The sequence below is a fragment of the Leucoraja erinacea genome, chromosome 23, assembly GCF_028641065.1.
Source record: "Leucoraja erinacea ecotype New England chromosome 23, Leri_hhj_1, whole genome shotgun sequence".
Classification (NCBI taxonomy): Eukaryota; Metazoa; Chordata; class Chondrichthyes; order Rajiformes; family Rajidae; genus Leucoraja; species Leucoraja erinaceus.
In genome coordinates, this window is record NC_073399.1 from 17369259 (window position 1) to 17394033 (window position 24775).

Sequence of the window (24775 nt, forward strand, 5' to 3'; positions counted from 1 at the left end):
CCAAGCCAATCAACCTACAAACTAGTACATCTTTGGAGTGGGGGCGGAAACTGAAGATGGCGGAGACAACCCACACAGGTCACGGGGAGAACGTACAAACTCCATTCAGACAGCACCCTTAGTCAGGATCGAACCTGGGTCTCTGGTGCTGTATGGCAGCAGCTCTACCACTGCACCACCATAGTTATTACAGCCCAGTTATTACAGCAAACGCTTCTGTCATCCCATAAATCGCTCCATGACTTGATCATCTATTGCCCTTTTCCTTGCTGACCTACACTTATAACCATATAACCATATAACAATTACAGCACGGAAACAGGCCATCTCGGCTCTACAAGTCCATGCCAAACAAATTTTTTTTTGCCCTTAGTCCCACCTGCCTGCATTCATACCATAACCCTCCATTCCCTTCTCATCCATATGCCTATCCAATTTATTTTTAAATGATACCAATGAACCTGCCTCCACCACTTCCACTGGGAGCTCATTCCACACCGCCACCACTCTCTGCATAAAGAAGTTCCCCCTCATATTACCCCTAAACTTCTGTCCCTTAATTCTGAAGTCATGTCCTCTTGTTTGAAATTGCTGGTTTTGCAACGTTAAAATGTCTGCGCTTGTTTTCCACCTCCCTTCATGCTCTCATCCTCCTGACCACCATATCCTCCATCCTACATCCATCAGAGATGTCTATGCAATCCTGAATCTAACTGCTCCACTACAATTGCCAAACCCTCTCTAACGCTTTCTGCCTCCCTGCCCTCATTTAAGGCATACCCCTAAACGTCATCTCCTTGGACGAAAAACATTACTTTAGTAAATTCACAAACTTTTGCTATCTCCTTCAGAATCAGCTTTGTGCATTTCAACATGGAAGTTCAGCGATCAAATATTCCTTTCAACATTTGATTGAGAATCTGTGGAATTCTTTGCCACAGAAGGCTGTGGAGGCCAAGTCAAGGGATATTCTAGAGATAGAGAGATTCTTGATTGGTACAGGTGTCAGGGGTTATGGGGCAGGAGAATGGGGTTGAGAGGGAGAGTTAGATCAGCCATGATTGAATGGCGGTATAGACATGATGGGCCAAATGGCCTAATTCTGCTCCTATCACTTATGAACCACGATTTTCAGTTCTTATTTAGTGATCCTCAACAAAGTCCCCAATGTTTTTCAAATGTACATTTTATGTAGATACACGGTTTCTTCTCTTACTCCATCAGGTCAAGACAAACTTTTGCAAAGTGCCTCCTTGTGCCGGCTCAGTCTGCTCACCTCTTTCACCGGGAGTTTGCTCTTGAGTTTGTTCAGCCGATTCCGTTGGTAGTCAGTGGAATTTGTTCCTTTCTGTGATATGCAGAGTCCACTTGACTTCTAATTTAGAGAGACAGAAGTATTGGAGTCAGTACAGGCAATCAATTACAAATTAAGGCCAAATTGCAAGCACAGAGACATTTTGTTTGAGGATGGGTCAATATTTTGTCATTCCTTCCAATCTCCAGCCATTAGATACAGGTAAATGTGGATAGAATCTGTGTCCTTCGATTGAAGCAACTGGCTGGTTAGGCCCCAATAAAACTTTGTCTTAAACTGGTGCATGCAAAAAATTGGGAAGCAATGGCATAGATCAAACCAATAACCATCCCCCCCAGAAGAAATGTAGACTACAAAATTATGCAAACCATAAGCCTGTGACTTTGTTGCCTCTCCAGAGCCAGCAGGTATAAATTCCAGCGCAAGTCATGATCCAAGGAGATCAATGATTCTTCTATTGCTCGATTCCCCAGGTTCGGAAATTGAGTGAAATGGCCATTGTCGGAACGTAGCCTATTTGGCTTGGAAACCTATTCAGTCACACTGTTTAAAGTCTACAGTTCCACCTCTGGGCCTCTTTCGAGCACTGAATATTTGCAATTCTAATTGTATTTCCATGCCCTGTTCTCTTACACCTGCAGAAGCAATTGTGCACAAATTCTAATAAAGAGTTGAATAGAAACACGGAAGAGCCTTGAAAGTGGGAGAAAGTGGTGACCGCAGTCCAATGCTGGGTAGTTCTTGCATCATCCCTGGGTCGGATCTAAACTGTGGACAGAAACTGATTGCCAAGATTACTCCACTAGTCCATTGTTGTTGGAGCAAGCAAAGAGCGGGGATGGTAGACAAAGAAGAAGGACCTTGGACCGGCTTTATGGAGAAATTACAACACCCTCATTCCTTCTGTAACAGCATTAGCAGAGCAGAAACACTAATGTAATTCCACTGTTTAAGAAGGAACTACAGATGCTGGAAAATCAAAGGTAGTCAAAAATGCTGGAGAAACTCAGCGGGTGAGGCAGCATCTATGGTGCGAAGGAAATAGGTGACATTTCGGGCTGAGACCCTTCTTCAGACTGATATGAGGGTGGTGGGGCAGAAAGAAGAAAGGAAGAGGCAGATACAGTGAGCTGTGGGAGAGCTGGGAAGAGGAGGGGAAAAGGGAAAACAGGGACTACCTAAATTTGGAGGTCAATGTTCATACCGCTGGGGTATTTTCTCTCAGGACTGGACATGTTACATTCTGGAGTCATTTGGATGCTGATAGTTAATTATTCTTCATTCTCACTGTTCACTCTCCTTTCACCAGAAGTAACACTCAAGGTAAAAAGATTAAAATGTTTGCCACATTGAAAACGTTTTCAATATATCAAGCATATGCTGGAGCTGGTTCTAATAATGAAAGACTCAAAGCGCTGGAGCAACTCAGCGAGTTAGGTCGGGATCCCTCTTCAGGTGATGTCCTGAACTGAAACGTTACTATCCATCTTCTCCAGGGATGCTGCCTGACCCGGTGACTTACTCCAGCACTTTGTATCTTTCCTTGGTAATCCAGCATCTGCAGTTCCTTGTTTCTAGTTCTTACTAGACCAAGTGCAGACCCGTTGGGTCTGTTCCCCCAACGTGCGGTTGTGGGGGGGAGGCAGGGGGGGGGGGGGGGGGGCATGCAGCGTCACACACTAACTATCCCCGCCCCCCCCCCACCCCCGCACTCCCGCTAAATATCTCCTTTGATATTATATTAATATTATTAATTTGCTCCTTTTACCCCATAACCACCCTATCTACTGACGCATTGCCCCCAACTTGCAGTCACATCTAGAGAAGGGGTGGGGGGGGGGGGGGGGGTAGAGAGAGTGAGGGCAGAGAGAGAAGGGGCAGAGACAGTGAGAGAGACAGAGACACAGAGAGGGGGCAAGAGGGATAGGGGGTGGAGAGGAGGATAAGACGGAGGGGGGGGGCTGAGGGGGAAAAGGTGGGAGGGGGGGAGAGGGGGGAGAGAGGAGGGGGGGGAGAGAGGGGGGGGAGAGGAGGGAGGGAGGGGGGGGAAGAGAAGGAGAGGAGGAGGAGGGGGGGGAGAGAGGAGAGGGGGGAGAGGAGAGGGGGGGGAGAGGAGAGAGGGGGGGGAGGAGAGAGGGGGGGAGAGGAGAGAGGGGGGGGGAGAGAGGAGGGGGGGAGAGAGGAGAGGGAGGAGAGGGGAAGGGAGAGGAGAGGGGGGGAGAGGTGAGGGCGGAGAGAGAGAGAGAGAGAGAGAGGGATAGAGAAAGAGAGGGAGAGAGAGGGGAGGAGAGAGAGAGGAGAGAGAGAGAGAGAGAGAGAGAGTGCCTTTTTAATTCAACCCAAACAACCATTTGCAGGCAGTGCTTTTTTACTTCAAACTAACTATATTTTAATTTTCGAACCAAATTAAGGGTACTCACAGTGCTATAGACATTTTTTCAGTGTCATTCAGAGCTCAGAGTGACAGAGACTAATTGACAGAGCTCCAGCTTGCAGAGACTAATTGAGGCACAACACTTCCTGGTTTTATAGTCCCTTCCCTGTCTCCAGCAGAGAGAATGGGGAATTTTGTAAAAAACATTAATATCTCTGTAATTTTTCATCGACAGGAAAAATCCTCGGCACACATACGGCGGAGTGGGGCTCTGAGCAAGGTGGCCAAAAATGACGACCGTAGGTGGCGGCGTTCTCTCGGAAATCGCAGGATAGATGGCCAAAACCGGTCAAGAACAGACTTTTAGTAATATAGATAGATAATGGGTGTGATCCATTATGAAAATCTAATTCACATTTCCATACACTACTTATATTTTTGAGGGACTGCTGCAATTTAATTTCTCAGGCATGTTGATACGAGGTGAGGAGATCTTTGCAGAAATTGCCCTCAACATTTCTAATCAAATCAACATGAAGAGCAAATGTTTTGTGTGCAAAAACACTGTGCAGGATTAACTCAGCGGGTCAGTCAACATCCCCCGGAGGGAATGGACAGGTGACGTTTTGGTTCGAAATGGCCCATGTAAGTTGTGTGGAGGATTTTTCTTGCCTGTGGCTGGTACCCTGGACAGGTTTTCTATCAACGGTGGACACAAATAGCCAGAGTAACTCAGCGGGTCAGACAGCATCTCTGGAGAAAAGGAATAGGTGTGGTTTAGGGTTGAGACCCTTCTTCAGACAGAACTTTTCTATCCTCCAACATCTAAGCTAAATGTTCTGCACATGTCTGGTGTCTTGAAAGCTAAATATTACAGATGTAGGAAATGTGAAACAAATGTGAATCGAGTCAAAACCTGTGGGTCATATACAGAAACATGAAAGGGGAACAACGTGATAGTGAACTCTGGCTCTCTCTCCACACTTGCTGCCTGATCCAATTTCCTATTGTCATTCAGATGGTTTAACACAGCAGAGTCATTTAAAAAAAACATCTATTTTTAAATGAGCACTACTTTAAAATACTTAACTGGTGGTAGAACCTTTATCATTGGAAATACAGTGGCCCCTCATTATAAGAGACGATGGGAGGGGGGGTGGGGGGGTGGATGATGTCCATTATTGCTGATTGTCCATTATATCCAAGTAACCAAATAAGGTATTATCATTGTATATAGTTGAACCAAAGAACTGCAGATAATGGTTAAAATGTAATGTGCTGGAGTAGCTCAGCAGGTCAGGCAGCATTCCTGGAGAATAAGGATAGCTGACGTCGTGACTAATTCAGTCCGCTGAGTTACTCCAGCACTTTGTTTCGCTTGGTGTTAACACTAGAGGTCGATGCTGTTGGTCTCAACCAGCGAGCTCTCTTCACCCACCGCATGGACTGGTTGACATGACCATTGTTGCGGCTCACATTGTAGCCCCCTCGGCCCGGCTATTTCTTCGGGCTGCTACCACTGACAGGCGTTGTGTGGCTCCTTCCCCTCTCATCTGCTGCCGCTTATTCTAGTCGGCCTTTGTTTTGTCCGCTCCCCACTCCACCACCGCCTCTTCTTCCTCCTCCTCTCTTCGCTTTATCCACTCCGCCTCTCTCTCCTCCGAGGTGGAATATTTGGGCGATTCGGGGGGAGAAGGAGGAGGAGGAGGCGCAGCGCGGCAAAGGTGACGGCCGACAGGAAGAAGCGGCAGTCGGCGAGAGGGGAGGGAGCCCGTGGTGACCGGGCCGGTCCTGTTGGTGGCAGCAGCTTGGGAGACAACGCTAACCCCAGGGGCTGCAACATGAGCCCCAACAAAGCCGTGTCAACCAGGCCTGAAGCAAGCGCTGTCCCCAGGGCCTACAATGTGAGCCACAACAACAGCCTCGCCAACTATAATGCGCGTTGGGTGATGAGGGGCCCGCTGGTGCACCTTATTAGCTGGGGGTGGAAGTGGCTGGGGAGCCACGGGTGCTGTCGGCAGGTCCATCCGCTATTAGCAAAATCCGTCACAAAAGGGTCCGTTAAGACAAGGGTTTAGTTTAGAGCATGCAAACAGGCTCCTTGGCCCATTGGGTCCGCACCAATCAGCGATACCCGCATATTAACACAACCCTACACACACACTAGGGACAATTTACACTTACACCAAGTATACAATCCCAAGCCAATTAACCTACAAACCTGCACCTCTTTGGAGTGTGGGGGAAACCGAAGATCTCAGAGAAATCCCACGCAGGTCACGGGGAGAACGCACTAACTCCGTACAGACAGTGCCCGTAGTCAGGATCGAACCCGGGTCTCCTGCGCTGAACGGCAGCAACTCTACCGCTGCGCCACCGTGCCGCCACTTTGGAGTCATAGAATCGTAAGCACGGAAACAGGCCCTTCGGCCCAACTCGTCCATTCCAACCAAGAATATAAAAAAATAGTTTTCATTTGTAAATTTAATGTTCTTAATAATGGCCACATGTTTTGTTGGCGTGACAGAAATTGATCCGATTTCAACGCCTTCACACTGGCTCCCCTGATTGTCAACTCAATATTGACTGTTCTTCAAGCTTATTTATCTGAGACGAATATGTTGACGGTGGGTATGGGGTGAAATCTACCACAAGTATGTTCGCACATGATTTAGTTCACCATCACATCTCAGCTTTCTGTGTATGGAGCAGCAGGAGTTTTAACCAAATAAATATTTTAATAAAATGCTTTCAAAAAAATTCTCCAGCCAGGGATGAATACTTCTACAGTCATGGGGATGACATAGGCAGATGTTTAAGCCAACCTCCTCTTTGCTGCAGGCTGGGTAAAAGGAAAATTCCACCCCAATAACAACACACTTCTGTAACATAGAGAGGAACACCTCAAAGCACGTCACATCCATGCAAGGAGCAAAATAACAGGCTTTGCAGAAAGAGGGACAAGCTATTAGTCAATCTGTCCCTTTCCCATCCACGCACCTTTTCAAATAAATGTTAATTGTACCCGCCTCAACTACTTCATCTGGCAACTTGTTCTATTTACCCGCCTGTGTGAAAATATGCACATCGAGTCATAGGAGCAGAATTAGGCCATTCGGCCCATCGAGTCTACTCCGCCATTCAATCATGGCTGATCTATCTTTCCCTCTCAACCTCATTCTGCTGCCGTCTCCCCATAACCCCAGTCACATTTACTAATGAAGAATCTATCAATCTCCACCTTAAAAATATCCAGCCTTCAGTGGCAATGCATTCCATAGATTCATCTCCCTCTGACCAACAGTGCCCCTCAAGTTCTGAAAATATCTTTCTCCTCTCACCTTAAACCTGCATTCTTAGTTCGGAATTCCCCTTCCCTGTCCATTCTCCTCATGATTTTATACACCTCTATAAGATCACTTCTTATGCTGCTGCACTCCAAGGAATACAGTCTTAACCTGCCATCAAAGCTGCCACAGCTAGACATAAAAACAGTTTTTATCCATGAGTAGTTGCTCTACTCAACAGCCAAAAATCTGTAGCCTCCTTTTGATCTGGTATTTTGTTGGTTGACATGCTTGATCAATGGTGTTTTATCATTAATGTTTTATTATTATTAATGTTTAGTGTTTTCTGAGTCATTCCTAACTGTCATTGTAGGTCATGTTGATACTTGTGGGCAGAGCACCAAGGAAAATTCCTTGTATGTGAATACTTGGTCAATAAACTTACTTACTTACTTAACCTGCCCAACCTCTCCCTGTGGTTAGGCCTAGAGTCATGGCAACATTCAAGTAAATCTTCTCTGCACTCTTTCCAGTTTAAGGCTATTTTTCCTAGAGCAGGGTGACCAATACTGAACACCAAACTCCAAGGTTACACAGAAAAGCTGGAGAAACTCAGCGGGTGCAGCAGCATCTATGGAGCGAAGGAAATAGGCAACGTTTCGGGCCGAAACCCTTCTTCAGACTGAAGCCCTTCTTCAGACTGAACCTCAGTCTGAAGAAGGGTTTCGGCCCGAAACGTTGCCTATTTCCTTCGCTCCATAGATGCTGCTGCACCCGCTGAGTTTCTCCAGCTTTTCTGTGTAACCTTCGATTCTCCAGCATCTGCAGTTCCCTCTTTAACCCAAACTCCAAGTGTGGCCTCACCAACTGTGACATAACTTTCCGAATTCTATACTCAATTTCCTGATTGAAGGCCAGCGTACCAAAATCCTTCTTCACTACCCCATTTACCACTTTCAATGCCACTTTCAGGGAACTATGTACTTGTACTCCTGGATCTTTCTGTTCTACGACACTCCCCAATGACCCACTCAAAAGTCTCGTTGAGAGACTATGTCTACAGCCCTGTCTTCATCAATCTTCTTGGATACTTCTTCAAAAAGGTCAATCAATGTTGTAAGATATGAACTCCCATGCACAAACCATTGCTGACTATCCCTATTGGACCCCAGTGTTTTCAAATGTACGTATATCTTATTCCTCAGAATCCTCTCCAGTAACGTTCCAACCACAGATATTTGGGTTAAGGGTCTCTCCCACTTGGACATCATTTGCGCGACATTATTTATGAGTCACGACGAACGCGTGACGAGCGCATGGCGTGCATTACGCATGCATGGCGCGTGGTGAGGTGTGGTGGCGTATGCAGTGATGCACGGTACCGTGCATCACTGCATACGCCACCACACCTCACCACGCGCCATGCATGCGTAATGCACGCCATGCGCTCATGCGTGACGCGCAAACGGCGCCCACGTGGGACAGGCCCTTTCCTGGTCTATAGTTCTCAGGTTTCTCTTTGCAGCTCCTCTGCACAGAACCTCCAGGTTCAGGAGCAGCTTCTTCCCTACAACTACCAGGCTAATAAACATCACAAGCTCCAACTAAGCTCCGAACGACACAGACTTGGGGGCATCGTTTTTTTCTTTGCGCTATTATTGTTTATTATGGTGTTTGCACAGTACTATGTTTACATATCTGTTGTGCTGCTGCTAGTACGAATGTCATTGTTCCATTTCTTGACTTTCTTGACTCAAACATTAGCCACCCTCCAGTCTTCCAGCACGCCACCCATTTCTGATAATGACTAATTTGTTTCATGTTTTCTTCATAGGGTGGCACAGCAGTAAAGGTGTTGCCTTACAGCGCTAGCAGAACCGGAGACTCGGGTTTGATCCCAACTAGAGGTGATGACTGAACGGAGTTTGTACATTCTCCCCGTGACCTGCGTGGGTTTTCTCCGAGATCTTCAGTTTCCTCCCACGCTCCAAAGACGTACGGGTATGTAGGTAAATTGGCTTGGTAAATATCAAAAAATTGCCCCTAGTGTGTGTAGGATTGTGTTAATATGCGGGGATTGCTGGTCAGCACGGACCCAGTGGGCCAAAGGGCCTATTTTCTGCGCTGTATCACTTAACTAAAGTAAAATCTGGGGCTCCTGTCATTTTTTCTCTAGCTTCCAGTGTCCTTGGATCTACCTGACCAGGCCCAAGTGATTTATCCACCTTCCTACATTTTAACCTGCTGCTGAAAGATGGTGTAATTGCTCTGGGAATTCTTCGGTGTGCTAAAACCTCATTGATTAGCTCACCAGACACCAGGGACCATTAGTAACTGTTACATATATACACAAAATGAGGCAGTAACTCAGCTGGTCAGGCAGCATCTCTGGAGAAGAGGAATAGATCACATTTCAGGTTGAGATCCTTCTTTCTTGAGCTCGACCTGAAACGTCACCTATTCCGTTCCTCCAGGGATGCTGCCTGACCAGCTGAGTTTATTCCAGCATTTTGTGTCTATCTTTTGGTGTAAACCAGCATCTGCAGTTCCTTGCTACACATGTGCCAGTTGCAGTATGATTCAGCAGTGCCTGGGCCCTGGGGAACTGGGCTGCGGCTGAACAAGCCCTCTCACATCGCCCTTCCTCTCAGGCTATTGTGGAGTGTGCAAAGGAAACTATCAGGCAAACTCCATAGTTTGAATGAGAAGAATGGAACCTGGTGGTGATATGAGAACTGTTGAAAGCACAATTATTGAAACCTTCAGGATTAACACAATGAATCAGTAGAATACCTGGAGCCACAGCCTTTACAAATGTGCGACAGAAATGGATCACAATGTTTCTTCCTCAAAACCTACCTTGAACGTAGCCTGCAGCAGCTTGCTCGTCCTGGTGACGTTTTTACACCTGTTGGGTGTGGCTTTCTTGGCCTGCGTTCTGGACGGTAGTTTTGCAGGTAGAGAGGCTTCACTGGGAAATAACCTCTCCCTGTGTAGTAGTGGCCGGCGGTCAGATTCACATCGGCGCCAGATTGTTACCTCCGCTCCCCCCTTTGTGTTCTTCAGCTTTTTGTTCTTTTCCTCTGCCTTCAGTCCCTTTTTCCTCGTTGCCGGGAGCCTCTCATTCTTCTTCACTGCACTGCCGGCGTCCTGGCTGTGTTTGATGGGGCGCTTTTTGATCTTCACGTCCCCATCCACGCTGGGCAAACCAAGGATTCCTGGAGAGAAGAAATAAGCAAATCAACAATTCACACCTTGGCCATTGCACGAAATGCAACCCATCTGCTCTCAATTCAGTGGAACAATGGTGCATTGGTGGGAAGGTACTGAGAACTGAGAACTGTTACCTCCAGGTTTAAGAACAGTTCCCCCCCCCCCCCCCATCAAACTTCCAGCTCTTGAACCACCCTGTACAACCCTAACCACAACCCTACCTCAGCACCACACTACTATGGGCTTTGTATAAGGCTGCACAATGTACTTTAACTTGCATTATTACGGTTTTGCATAAAAACCACATTATATAATTGTAACCATATTATTATAATATATTATAATACTTCCTTCCTTCTTGGCTTCTTCCTGCTCCTTTTCGGACACATACGATTTCATTTATTTATAGATATTGTTTATGACACTTTATAAATATTCTTGTTTTGTTTTTTGTATGTTGTTTCACACTTGCTTTTTATTCTTTTATTCTGTTCGATATAAATAATTTAAAAAAAATAAAATAAAAAAATAATACTATAATATATGTTGTGTTGTTGAGTTAATATTATAAAACTCTGATCTTGGATGATTACGTGTGTGTTTGCTTGCTTGAACTTTTTTCTTTGATTCACATATTCCGGTAGAGATTTATCTCATGATTTCAAAAATTCCCTCATCTGAAAGTTTGATTTATTATTTCCTGAGTTTTTTTTACTAAAATTGTTCACCAATCTGAGATATTTTTTGAAGTTAATGAGCTGAAGCGAGCTGGATGACGTGACACTGCCTCTGATCCTCGCGGTGAGCTGCGCAGAATTTTCAACGCGCAGGGGCACTGTTTTCCATGAGCTGCAAGTTACGCGGCCCAGCCGCCCTCCCCCTCCCCCTCCCCCAGGGCTCTGGATTGAATCCGTTGAATACGTGCTCAAGTCGTGCTGAGCTCCTTCAAGTTCTACAATGACTCTGTGCGCCCACCTGATCTATTCGTCCCATGATTTTATACACCTCTGGAAGAAAACCCCTCGTCCTCCTGCGCTCTAGGGAATAAAGTCCAAGGCTGCTCAACCCCTCCCTATAGCTCAGACCCTCGAGTCCTGGCAAACTTAATTAATTGGATTTAAACTTCTTATAATCCATGATCTCTGCCTCCTAGGCCAGTAATACTGGCATAATCACTGTACCATTCCTAGTTTAACAAGAGGGTTTATAGGGGAATGGGTTAGTTTGCACATCCGCCTTCTCATGCCAGGCAGGCAAATAAAAGGAGATCAAAACTAAACAATAACCCACAATCACCTCAGCAAATGGTTGAAATCTGAGTGTGAATAATTACTTCATTGCCAGAGCCAATGACACAAGGTTCTTTATAAATTATTACCTGTGACAGCTCGGGCAATCCACGAGTCATGAACATCAACAGGAATATAGATCTGTGATACATCCAAATAAAATGGCTAAAGTGGGACAAATGGGGGGCAGCACTGGTGCAGCTGGTAGAGCTGCTGCTCACAGCGCCAGAGACCCGGGCTCAATCCTGATCTTGGGTGCTGTCTTTGTGGAGTTTGCACATTCTCCCTGTGGCCACGTGGGTTTCCTCCGGGTGCTCAGGTTTCCTACCGCATCCCCAAAATGTTCGGGTTTGTTGGTTAATTGGCCTCTGTAAATTGCCCCTAGTGTGACTGGGTGACCAATGGTCAGCATAGACTGGCTGAGCTGAAGGGCCTGTTTCCATGCTGTATCTCAAAACAAAAATAAAAAGAAACTAAAAAATAATCAAGGATGATTTCCAAGATCGAAGTAAATCCAAAGGGAGAAAACAGGGAACCCATACTGATAAGTGTAGGAAGGAACCGCAGATGCTGGTTTAAACCGAAGATCGACACAAAAAACAGGAGTAACTCAGTGGGTCACACAGCATCTCAGGAGAAAAGGAATAGGTGACGTTTTGGGTCGAGACCCATACCGATAATATTAATTAACTTCTGAGAGAGGGGATAAGGAGAGAGGAAGCTGGTGTCTGGAAATTGGATCACACCTAATTTTGGTGAGCTACTAAAAGTACTGCTTTTCCGTTGTGCGTGCCAAACTGAGTCCCTCTCAAAACATTGTTAAGTTGATTGAAACCAAGTGTGCAACAACATTAGGATGCTTTCCATCCAGAAGGAAGTGCGGAGGCAGGACCTGCGTGGATCCCAACAGAACTAAACTAATTTCAAAACTGCTGCTGACAAATTGCTGTGTGGCAGTCAAAGGCATCAGCACGCTCCCCACCACAACAACAAAACACACAATCCCCTTAACCCCCTCCACCCCCTCCACCAGATTCAGCTTACTCACACCAGGGACAAGTTATAACGGCTGATTAACCCGGTCAACCTGCACACCGTTGAAACGTTGGAGGAAATTGGACAACTCTGAGGCAACCCAGCCAGTCACCGGGGGAACATGCAAACTCCACGTGGACAGCACCAGAGATTAGGATTGTACTCGGATCATTGGATGTATGAAGCAACAGCTCCACTAGATGTGCCTCCAGTCTTCCAATTGTATTCTCTGGTCGCTGGGTTTTGAGTCTCCCAACTGCTCTCTCTCTATCACTGGCTGTTGTTGTCTGCTGGCCATGTTGTGCTCCAAACACGGAGAATACAGATCAACCTGGTTTGGAGTCTACTGCAAGGCACCCACGGACAAATGATGGCAGCACATCCCCATTTCCAGGGAATCAATGGCCTTCTCCATTAGTCTTCTTCTTATTGTTCTGCGGCTGCCAGTATACCGACACAGTACATGTACAGTACAGTATACCGACACAGTACATGTACAGTACAGTATACCGACACAGTACATGTACAGTACAGTATACCGACACAGTACATGTACAGTACAGTATACCGACACAGTACATGTACAGTACAGTATACTGACACAGTACATGTACAGTACAGTATACCGACACAGTATGGAGTACATGGAAATAGAAGGTACCTCAAAGCTAATCCCTCAGGGAGTGATCAAGTCTGATCTAGAGTCCCTAAAACTTCTCAGAGTATGGGGTCTTCACTCCTCTGCCCCGAAGGCCCTGCCTGACTTTTCCCTGCGGCACTTGTGAAGCCAGGCCCACACCTTCATTTGAAAGAGTTGCCACCATTATGACCACTGCAGCATTGGAAAGATTTTCTCAGTGCTAATTGCTTAAGCAAATGCTCTTTGCTAGCTAGGGCACACTCTGAAGGCTCCAGGAAATGCTGGGTGGTCTGCAGTCAGATCCCTAGTTGCCTTGATAGACATCCCAATGTCAACTGAGTGTTCCTTTCCGTGGTACTGAGATGAAGAATGCAAAACATTTTGCTTCTTGTTTTCTTGCAGCTGTTCAAAGACTGTTCTCTGGACCTTTCAGCTACAATATTATGCCCCATGGGCTTGAATCGTGCATGGTACATTGTCTGGCATCACAGGGTTGCTCCTGATTATGCCAACATGTTTGGCACGCTGATGTTCATTGCGATGAGGAGTGCCCAGTCCAATTTAGCAATTGGCACAATTTCACCCAGGAATGATTACTAATGCAATTTGCTCTAATTACAATTGATTTTGGATTCCATAATGCAGTAAGAAACAGCACCAGAGATCTAATTTCTTGGCGTTAGTAGCTGTGGTGCTCGAAGGCTGCAGTGACCTGGCACAATGAATGATGTATGCAGCAAGTGACGATGGTGATAGCAGCATTGTAGCAGTCAGAAGAAGGGTCCCGACTTGAAACGTCACCTACCCATGTTCTCCAAGGATGTTGCCTGGAGACCAGGCCGAGATGGCCTGTTTCCGTGCTGTAACTTCCGTGCTGTAACTTGTCCTTTAATGGTTCAGTGATTCTGTTCATGTTAGTGCAATGAGATGCCACCACAGAATTAAAAATGCGGAAGACATTTCTTCAAGGAAGTTCAAGGGAAGTGGAGTATTGAGATCAAGGTGACACCGTAATTCCTTGCACCCTTGCAGTCAGTCTGACGAAGGATCCCGACCCAAAACGTCACCTATCCACGTTCTCCAGGGATGCTGCCTGACCCGCTGAGTTACTCCAGCACTTTGTGTCTTTTTCTGTAAACCGGCATCTGCAGTTCCTTCTTTCTCCATTATAATTTACTTCCTATGTCATGACTGATACCGTGATGCTCGGTTTCACAGACTGCCATTGAAGATCCTTACCTATCCGGTTTCAAATCTTCACCGGCTGTGTTATATAATCTATAACGGTCATGCAAGGTCACTGATCTTTGATTACATACCCAAAAGGCCTTGTCGTTCCTTTTTTTTCTTTGCTTTCTGGTTGGCTTCCAGCTTGACGATGGAGGATGGTGATGGATCGGTCTCTGTGGCGGTGTGTGCTGCCGAGTAGTCTGTGTGGAGTCCCAACGTTGGAGTCTTTCACTGCCAACTCAAGAGTGCCATCACTGCCATCTGCACTGTTATAGTTGTGCTCATCCTCACTCAAATCTGGAGCTGAGAAAGGTGTAAAGAACAAATATTAGCCACAAGTCCACGCCAACCCGGATGCCGATCCAATTAGCCTGACCAATTAGTCATCCCACGTGTAGTCATACAGCGTGGAAACAAGCCCTTTGGCCAAAGTTGCCAACACTGATCAACAGGTCCCATCCACACTAGTCCCACTTGCCTGTGTTTGACCCATATCCCTCTAACCCTGTCCTATCCATGTACCTGTCTAATTGCTACCTATCTCCACTCCCTCCTCCGGCATCTCGTTCCATACACCCACTTCCCTTTGTGTAAAAATGGTTATCCTTTAGATTCCTATAAAATCTTCCCCCCTTCACCTTAAATATGTGCCCTCTGGTTCTCTCGATTCCCCTACTCTGGGCAAGAGACTGTGTGCGTCCACCCGACCTATTCCTCCCTTGATTTTGTACACCTCCATAAGATCACTCCTCATCCTCCTGCACTCCAGGGATGGGAGTCCTAGCCTGCTCAACCTCACCTTATAGCTCAGACCGTCAAGTACAGGCAACATCCTTGTAAATGAGGGAGTGCAGCGTTGGTTCACCAGGTTAATTCCCGGGATGGCGGGACTGACATATGATGAAAGAATGGGTCGACTGGGCTTGTATTCACTGAAATTTAGAAAGATGAGAGGGGATCTTATAGAAGCATATAAAATTCTTAAAAGGATAGGACAAGCTAGATGCAGGAAAAATATTCCTGATGTTGAAGGAGTTCAGAACCAGGGGCCACAGTTTAAGAATAAAGGGGTAGGCCATTTTGGACTGAGATGAGGAAAAAATGTTTCACCCAGAGAGTGAATATGTAGAATTCTCTGCCACAGGCAAATTCACTGGATGTTTTCAGTAGAGAGATTCAGATTTAGCTCTTAGGGCTAAAGGAATCAAGGGATGTGGGGAAAAAGCAGGAACGGGGTACTAATTTTGGATGATCAGTCATGATCATATTGAATGGCGGTGCTGGATCAAAGGGCCGAATGGCCTACTCCTGCACCTATGTTTCTATGCAAATCTTCTCTGTACTCTTTTCTACTCCTGTCTTTTACAAGTGCCTCACCATGTGCCTTTGGATTGATATAACTATATCTGCCTCTAACACTTGCTTTTGGATAGGTACCTGCAAGTGGAGGGAATAGAGGGGAATGGATCATGTACAAACCAAATTAATCTGTCCTGTGATGAATACCGAGGAGTAGGCGGTCGAGTGGGGGTGTCCAACAGAGATTGTTCAACAACAATAGCTGAGACAGTAGAAGCTGAGACATCAGTTGTGAGCAGTAATGTCTAAGGGACTCTGTAACCATTGCAGCACGAGGCAACGTACCAGCATCTGAGGAGAACCCATCGCTCTCTGTCGACATCCATTCCTTTTCATGCAGTGTTGCCTGGACCTCCAGTTTCCGCTTCTTAATGGTGCATTTCCGTACGTTGACCCCAACTGCCTTTCTCTTTTGTTGAATGCCAGGTTTCTTCTTAATGGTGGAGTGAGCCTTCTGAACCACTTTGCTCTTTGCAAAATTAGCTCTAGTGCTTGATACGCAATCCTCTTCTCCTGATTCCACTTTCAAGCCTGTCATATTAAACAATTATCATTCAATTCATAAATTATAAAGTTTAGATTTTGCCTGCGCAAACTTCCTGCCCGCAAACAGTCTTCTTCCTGTGACAGTTTCTATTGTTAATATTGCAAGAATGCTCCTTCATTCTAACCGTCAACTTCTCTATGTGCCTGAAAGTTGCGACTATCAGTGACAACAAGAGTAAAGTTATTAGTTATAAAATGGAGGTTTTATACATGCCAACCAAATGTTATAAATCTGTTCTGCTCTAATTAACCGTGACCTCTAACCCTTCTTCACTTCCCCCTCATATGCGATGCCATTGAAGATTGCCCAGTTAATCCGTATAATTTGCAAATGAGCACCTGAAGAAATTGCATGAGTTTTTGCCAAGAGTTCAGTAAATTCCTGAAAACTCACTTTTCATAGAAACAGAGAAAAATAGGTGCAGGAGTAGGCCATTTGGCCCTTTGAGCCAGCATCGCCATTCAATATGATCATGGCTGATCATCCAAAATCAGTACCCCGTTCCTGCTTTCTCCCCATATCCCTTGGTTCCGTTAGCCCTAAGAGCTAAATCTAACTCTCTCTTGAAAACATCCTGTGAATTGGTCTCCACTGCCTTCTGTGGCAGAGAATTCCACAGATTCACAACTCTCTGGATGAAAAAGTTTTTCCTCATCTCAATTCTAAATGGCCAACTCCTTATTTTTAAGATTGATTTTCAAGGTTTCCTTTGGACAATTCCAGATACCCTGAGCTCAGCTGCTTGCAAAAGATGATCTGGATTTAAAGTTAAACCCTGTAATCCATAAACGTGCCCTAGCACAGATATTTTGAAGTTGTAAACTTATTGTTTTGGAGTGAAGGATAGGGAGCTTTCTGTGAGAGAGAAAGGCTGTCTTTTTCAGCCATGATTGAATGGCGGTGCAGACTCGATGGTCCGAATATCCTGATTCTGCCCTGATGTCTTATGGTCTTATTTTCCTGGTATCTCTGCTGATGTAAAAGGAGCGGCAGAGGGAATGTTTATACCTCGTTAAGTTTAGCTTAACTTTGAAACATGTGCACAAGCATAAGTGTGGACGTTTTTCCATTTGTTTCTGTAAAAATGTGAAACAATTCCCCGGATAGCCACAAAAAAACTGGAGTAACTCAGACTGAAGAAGGGTTTTGACCTGAAATGTTGCCTACCCTTTTCTCCAGAGATGCTGCCCGACCCGCTGAGTTACTCCAGCTTTTTGTGTCTACCTTTGGTTTAAACCAGCATCTGCAGTTCCTTCCTCTACTGCAGTTCCTCCAGTCGTAAGGGAAGGCTACAGTCAGAATTATAGGCTGTGTTCTTGCATTCCCTGTGTTTCTAACATTTTCCAGACACACTTCAGTTTTCCAGTTTTTGGACGCTGGTCCCTAATCCTGCAACAGTGCACTCACCCATTTCAGGAGCCGCTGTCGTCTGCTTTGCTCTCTCCTGGCTGTGACTGACCGGGAACATCTTTGGTTTTCCCAGTTGCTTCTGCATCTTGCCGGGCAGGGCCGACACTTTCGCTCTGAAGGGACTGGCGATGCTGGCAGACTTCAAGATGGCCGCCGTGTGCGATTTATTTGCAGGTTTGGCCAGCACCTTAGGCTTTGTACTGGGGCTGTACTTTCCCAACTTCGACACGAGGCTGACTTGCGGAGTGTCTTTCTTTGCTCTCGGCTTAATCTAGAAGAAAGCCATGTTTTGTGAAAGGTGAAAAAAAAGACATCATTGTGATATAAGTAACTGCTGTGTATTTTAAGAATTAATTCTTTGCAACAACATCAGAGTTAATCTTATACCAGAGTTCCAATTCAGCAATGGTGCTTCTACAAGCCACCCAGTTTAAAACAATCACGTTGGACACTTTAGTGCATTGAATTTATCTGGTAAGCTATATTCATGATTTAATGATGCCTGACACAATTGTGTCTAACTAAATTGCTTTACTGTGCTGTTAACCTATGACATCATTCTTAAATGAAACCAAAGCCCATAACCCATACACCCAATAGATAATGGAAGTGTTTCAATGTAAAGAATGTAGGATGAGAATGTTACATTTCCATATCATGTTCCCCTCCCACCCACCTCAGGTAAATGAAGGGGAACAGAATGCCAATGTGCCTTTAGCAATGGGGGAGGGGGGGGGGGGGGGGCGAATTTGTGGAATTCATTGGTTCAGAAGACTGCAGAGGCCAAGCCAATGGATATTTTAAAACAGAGATTGACAGATTCTTGATTAGCACGGGTGTCAGGGGTTATGGGGAGAAGGCAGGAGAATGGTTTTGAGAGGGAAAGATAGATCAACCATGATTGAATGATGGAGTAGATTGATAGGATGAATGGCCTAATTCTGCTCATGAAACTTATGAACTTATGTTCCCGTCCATCACGTTTGTGTTTTGTTTCATTCAACATTTACTGCCCATCTCTAAATATCTTGCAATGTGGAGTGGCAAGTTATCTTCTTGAACTACTGTAATCTCAAAGTAAAGGGCATTTTAAGGTTATGAATGAATCCGATCACACACAGGCCACACTAGATTCAATTGAAATTGAATCTGAGGAAAGACAACAGATTTTCTTTAAGTTACCTAAAACCCAATATTTCAGGAGTTTCGTCATCACTTTCATTGATGGTAGCTTTATTACACCATATTTTTTAATTAAATGAATTTAAATTCTATAACTGCTATGTTGGGATTTGGACTCAGATAGTCAGATTATTAGGTCGGGCCTCAGGTTTATGAGCCTGGTGGCTTAACTACAGTTATCAAAGAGATAAAACAGACAAATGTGTTCAATTAAGTAATACCCAGGGAAAGATGACAACCTTTCCTGAGCACTGAGGGTGATTTGGGGAAGAGATTCCATGGTTCCATCGAAATTCCCACACACTGTGCTGCGGATGAGCCACATATATTTGGAAACAGATGAACAAGGTGCTAAAAACCTAATATAATTAACTTACTGATAAGTTCTATTCCATTAACATGTATAAAAAAAAGGAATTCAATACATGGATACATTTGGGATTCGGTGCATTGCTGTAACACCGCACTTTCTATTCATGGATGGAGGTTTCTACATTTATGCTATTTTTCACTTTTATTTCTTTGGTCTGCCATTTTATGTTTTCAAAACACTTGTTTCCAACTGAACAACCGAGTGAAGTTAAACCAACGGGGCAAAATGTGGCTGTTCTGACCCTATCCTTTTGGCTCCTTGCATCCTTTCAATTGCTCAACTCCTCAATAGGTTCTGCCCATGTACATGGCCTAGACGACAGCTGCTCTGTGTAGCCCATCAGAAGCATCAAGCACAGTGCTTACATTTGGGATGGATCGCTTTAAATCTACAAGTTCATTGGCGAAAGAAAAAAAAGTTTAAAACAAAATCACGCTGCCATAAGATGTTATTGTTTTAGCTTTTCAAAGGAAGCCCTGACATTCCAACATTTACCCTTACACAGTTGGATTTACTGCCCCAGTGCAATTCTTCTACCTTTCAATCTGCCCTCTTCCCCTACAGCACCTGCTGTTGAAGGGAAGTTGCATTTCCCTGATACTGTTCATTGCCTCAGAGAATCTCATTGACGTTTTTTTAAGTGTGATTATTTATCTGAACATTGGTGGCAATTATCGCCCATCCCTAATTGTCTTTGAGAAGGTAATGGTATTTTTTGAAGGGTTATCGCTGTGGTAGAAGTAGACTGTTGCCAACTCTCCAGCACCCTACTTCTTCCTGCCTCTGCCTCTCCATTCTCTCTCCCCCTCCCCCTTTGTTCCTTCCCATATACATCTAACTCGGATGCCGACTCACACATCCGAAATCTTGCTGGGGAGATCTTTTGTAACTGCACTGAGACCACCGACAGACGTGGCAAGCTGAGGAGGCCTTGGGTAGAGTGGGGCTTCGACAGGAGTCACAGGAATAGTGATCTCTGAGGGATGACTATAGTGATCACCGAGTGGTTTCTCTATCCCTATGCCAGAGCGCTGGTGCTTATTTTCCAACTAGCTACTAGATGGGGTATGTTGCTGGAGCAAATGTCTTCAGACTTTTTAAGAGATACAGTGTGGAAACAGGCCCTTCGGCCCACCAAGTCCGCGCCAATCAGCGATCACCCCATACACTTGCACTATCCAGCACACCAGAGACAATTTGCAATTTTACTGAAGCCAATTAACCCTCAAACCTGCACGTCTTTAGAGTGTGGGAGGAAACCGAAGCACCCAGAGAAAACCCACCCGGTCACAGGGAGAACGTACAAACTCCATACAGATAGCCTCCATTGTCAGGATCGAACCGGGGTCTCTGGTGCTATAAAGCAGCAGATTTACCGCTGTGCCTCTGCCACTAAACCAGCTGTCCTGCACGGTATGGCTTCTGCATAGTACCGTTTTAGTAACTGAGCCTTGCCTTGCCCCCCTATATTACACACACATTATTTCTTTAACAGCATGATACATTCACTGACCTCTGAGCATGCCTTATGGTCACCATCTTCCTGGTCTTTGCCTTCCCTCCCAGCGAGTTTGCACTTCTTCTTCTTGGGCTCCACTTCATTCCTCAGTTCCTCACAGAGGAGAGTCAAACCCGTCCTGATGGACCTGGAATAGAATAAACCAGAGTCTGCCTTCAATGTGCTGCATCATCTAAGGCGATCGCTGTAACAAACACCCACTGACAGACCCAGCTTGATGCGGTAATGCCTGAATCTCCAATTGAACCTGATCGCCATTAGATCATTCGCCTTGGCTTTTGAACAGTTCAATAGATAGATTTCTACACTGAGCCATACAGCATTAAGTTTCTAATTGACCACTGGGAACATTGAGCCCGAGGAATTTGCTCCTTTCCGAGAACTAGGTATATTTTTCATTGATTTTTCTCAATTTTCCCCCAGCCCCCAACTCGCTTTTTCACCAAAACGCAGTGGCGGATATTGTACGATAAGCAAAATGTGCAGAACAGATGGTAGGAACCGTGCTTTCCATATATTTCAATCACCTTTACACTGTATTCGGTTCAGGGTCAGTTTAATTATGATGGCCAAAAAGTGCTCTCTCAGCACTTGCACTCACCTCTGCTCGTGAGTCAGCTTGTGCTTTGAGCAGGATTAAATTACCACCCCGCTGCAAGTGTTGCAGTTTTCCTGAAGGAGAATGCAGCACTAGGTTGGCAAGTTCAGAGCATAGAACTCTGCCGTGCCAACGTTTAAAAAAAAAACGTGAACGCATTGTACAAAATGTTGCTCACAGGACTCTTGAAGGATTTAAAGTGTTAGCGATCGCGGTGGTGCAGTCAGAGACACCATCAGGAAAGTCGAACCTGAACCATTTGTTTTCCATCAGCAATAGTTCCCTCGCACTGACAGCCTGTGAAGGATCTTCAGGTTTGATGGTGGAATCTGAGACTTGTTGTTCTGCAGTGAAACCATAGCTGTATGAGCTCATCTGGATTCCATCAGAACAATCTCGTATAGGATAGCAGCCAACAACACACTTAAAAAAAAAAAGCCCACGTTTTCGAGATTTAGGTAGGTAAGGTCATGGAACTCAAATGTGACCTCTTGTTATTTTGATGTTGCGTTTCAACTTTCCAGCTGTTTGCGATTTAGCTCATAATTTTGTTAAAACTCCTGTTCGGTTGCATATGTTTTCTGTGCATTTCCGAAGCAAGGTTAATATACCGATTGGAAATGTCAGTGATGGCACAGGAGTGGGAAAGGGAAGCCAACCATAGCTGCTGGCTGCTGGGGGAGGGAGGCCTGCAGTCAGGTGCAGCAGTCTGAAGGACTTTAGCCTGGCCCCACATCACCCTGCAATAGGAGCAGCTCACCTCACCAGGAATGCATGAAGGGGAAAAGATTTAAGAGGGACCCGGGGGGTAATTTTTTCACACAAAGGGTGGTGGGCGCAGGGAACGAGCTGCCGGAGGAGGTCGATGAGGCAGGGACTATCGTAACGTTTAAGAAACAGTTAGACAGGTACATGGATAGGACAGGTTTCGAGCATAGACGCACAGAATCCCTTGCCCAGGGTAGGGGAATCGTGAACCAGAGCACATAGGTTTAAGGAGAGGTGGGAAAGATTTAATAGGAACCTGAGGGGTAACCTTTTTACACAAAGGGTGGTGCATGCAACACGCTGGTGGAAGTGGTAGTTGAGACAGCTACTATGTAAATGTTTAAGAAACATTTAGACAGGTATATGGTTAGGATAGGTTTCGAGGGATATGGGCCAAATGCAGACAGGTGGGAACTAGTGTAGATGGGACATGTTGGCCGGTGTGGCCAAGCTTGGCTGAAGGGCCTGTTTCCACACTGTAGGACTCTATGAAACGACCTTGGGTTTAAATCCCTTGTTTACAAACTGGTGTTTTACTGTCAAATCTGCCGGTGCTCCAAAAATGTGCAAGAGAATGATACGGTTATTAATAAATCATGTACTCGTGAGCTTTAGATGTTGTTTTAATAATTAATTTGGACAAGGATAGCACCAGGACCTTCTTTTTTGGGAGAGCATTTGAAATATTGGGTACCAAATTAGGAATAAAAGTAACAAATGCTTGAAATGCTCAGCAGGTCAGGCAGCTTCCACATAGAGAGATAAAGAACCAACACCATGATCAACACCATCACGGTTGGTTTGCTTGATGGTCTGGGCTCCATCTACAACATATGAGCGGAAGATCGATGGTCGGCATGGACCCGGTAGCTCAAGGGCATGATTCCATGCTGTATACCTAAACTAAACTAACTAAACCCAAACTTGAATAAATGGGGCTGCACTAGAATTTATGACTATGTTTGAGTCTTGAACCATCACTGGGCATCAGCTAACCTTAAGTATATTCAGCAGTTCTACCCTATGCCTTTTGGGAGATCATTTCAGCCAGCTAGTGGTTCTCCGTGAAACTGCCTACCAAAAATCAGCATGATTTGTCCTAATATCTGTTTCTTTCTCTACAGTCAACGTTAGATCACCTGAATAGTTCCAGCAGTTTTAGCCTTTTTCTCAGATTTATAGTGACTGCAGAATTTTATTTGCTTGTAACATTGGCTGGCTTTTCCAGTCAAAAAATATCTTAATATTTTGAGAAGTGGTCCAAGTAACCAGTTTATTTGTAAAGGTACTCATGCCATACATGCTGCGCTGAAGCACAGTTAAGTTGACTTTCTCCCATTGCAATGTGTACAGTATAACTCTGATCCATGTTAGGCAGAGAGAATTGAGTCATTAAGAATGGAATCCATCACAGACCTATTGCCAAAGAAGCATTGTAACCTTGATAGTGAAGTGTTTTCTTAAAAAATATTATTTTTCTTGTTAGTCACGAGTAGGTTAGGCACAACTTTAGGTCAGGCACAAACATTTAGGTCAGCCATGGCAGCAGTGACACATCCTCACAGTGCCACATGTTCAATCCTGACCGCTGGTGCTGTCTGTGTGGAGTCTGCATATTCTTCCTGTGACCACGTGGGTTTCATTCAGGTGCTCCGGTTTCCTTCCACATCTTGACGATGTGCGGGTTTGTAGGCTAATTGGCCTCTGTAAAGATTGCCCCTGGTGTGTAGAGAGTGGGTGAGAAAGCGGGATAACATAGAACTAGGGTGAACGGGTGATTGATAGTCAGCGTGGACTCGGTGGGCTGAAGGGCCTGTTTCTAAGCTATATCTCTAAACGACACTAAACTTGCTGTTGTGTAATAGCAAAATGTAATTGCCATTCGGATGCTGAAGGGTGGAGATCTGGGCTTCATTTTCCGCAGCTAGAAGCTGATCTAAAGCTATCAAAACAACTAGAGCTCAGTGTGTGGTGTCACAGTCATAGCGCTGTAAGCAGAAACAGTAGGAATGTTGTACGTGCTGGATTAGAATCGACCCACCTCCTTGAGATTTAGACTAGACTGTAGAGACACAGAGCAGAAACAGGCCCTGCATCCCACTGAATCCGTGTCGACCAGGGAACACCCTGTACACTAGAACTATCCGACATACTGGGGACAATTTACAATTTACAGAAGCCAATTAACCTGCAAACCTGAACGTCTCTGGAGTGTGGGAGGAAACCGGAGCACCCGGAGAAAACCCAGGTGGTCACAGGGAGAAAGTACAAACTACACAAAGACAGCACCTGTCATCGGGATCGAACAGGTCTCTGGCGCTGTAAGGCAGCAACCTACCACTGTGCCTCCCTGGTTAATAAAAGTTGTGCAGTGGATTGAAGTATTTCAAATGTGGCATTGTAGAATAAATGTAGTAATGTGGAACAAACTATAATTAGTTCTCGTTATCCAGCGGGCAAAGAATTGAAGATGCATCCTCTGTAAACCATTCCTCATTCAAATCTCTGCTGACATGTCCTAAGTAATATTACAGCAGATTCACCCATCCTGTGTTCGCTTACCACATTACCACCCATCTACATTGCATCACCTTTCCCCACCTGTGTAATCTCACTCCCACCATACAATTCCCAGA

General features: G+C 45.3%; 1 protein-coding gene across 1 annotated transcript in view; it reads right to left on the bottom strand.

The window, feature by feature from the left end:
• The window catches only part of bahcc1b (BAH domain and coiled-coil containing 1b), a 275740-nt gene that overhangs the window by 55546 nt on the left and 195419 nt on the right, over positions 1-24775 (bottom strand). The window contains 7 exon segments of the mRNA XM_055653977.1: positions 1277-1375; positions 9836-10194; positions 14473-14596; positions 14598-14686; positions 16028-16273; positions 17697-17970; positions 20768-20900. Of these exon segments, the coding sequence (XP_055509952.1) occupies positions 1277-1375; positions 9836-10194; positions 14473-14596; positions 14598-14686; positions 16028-16273; positions 17697-17970; positions 20768-20900 (1324 nt within the window).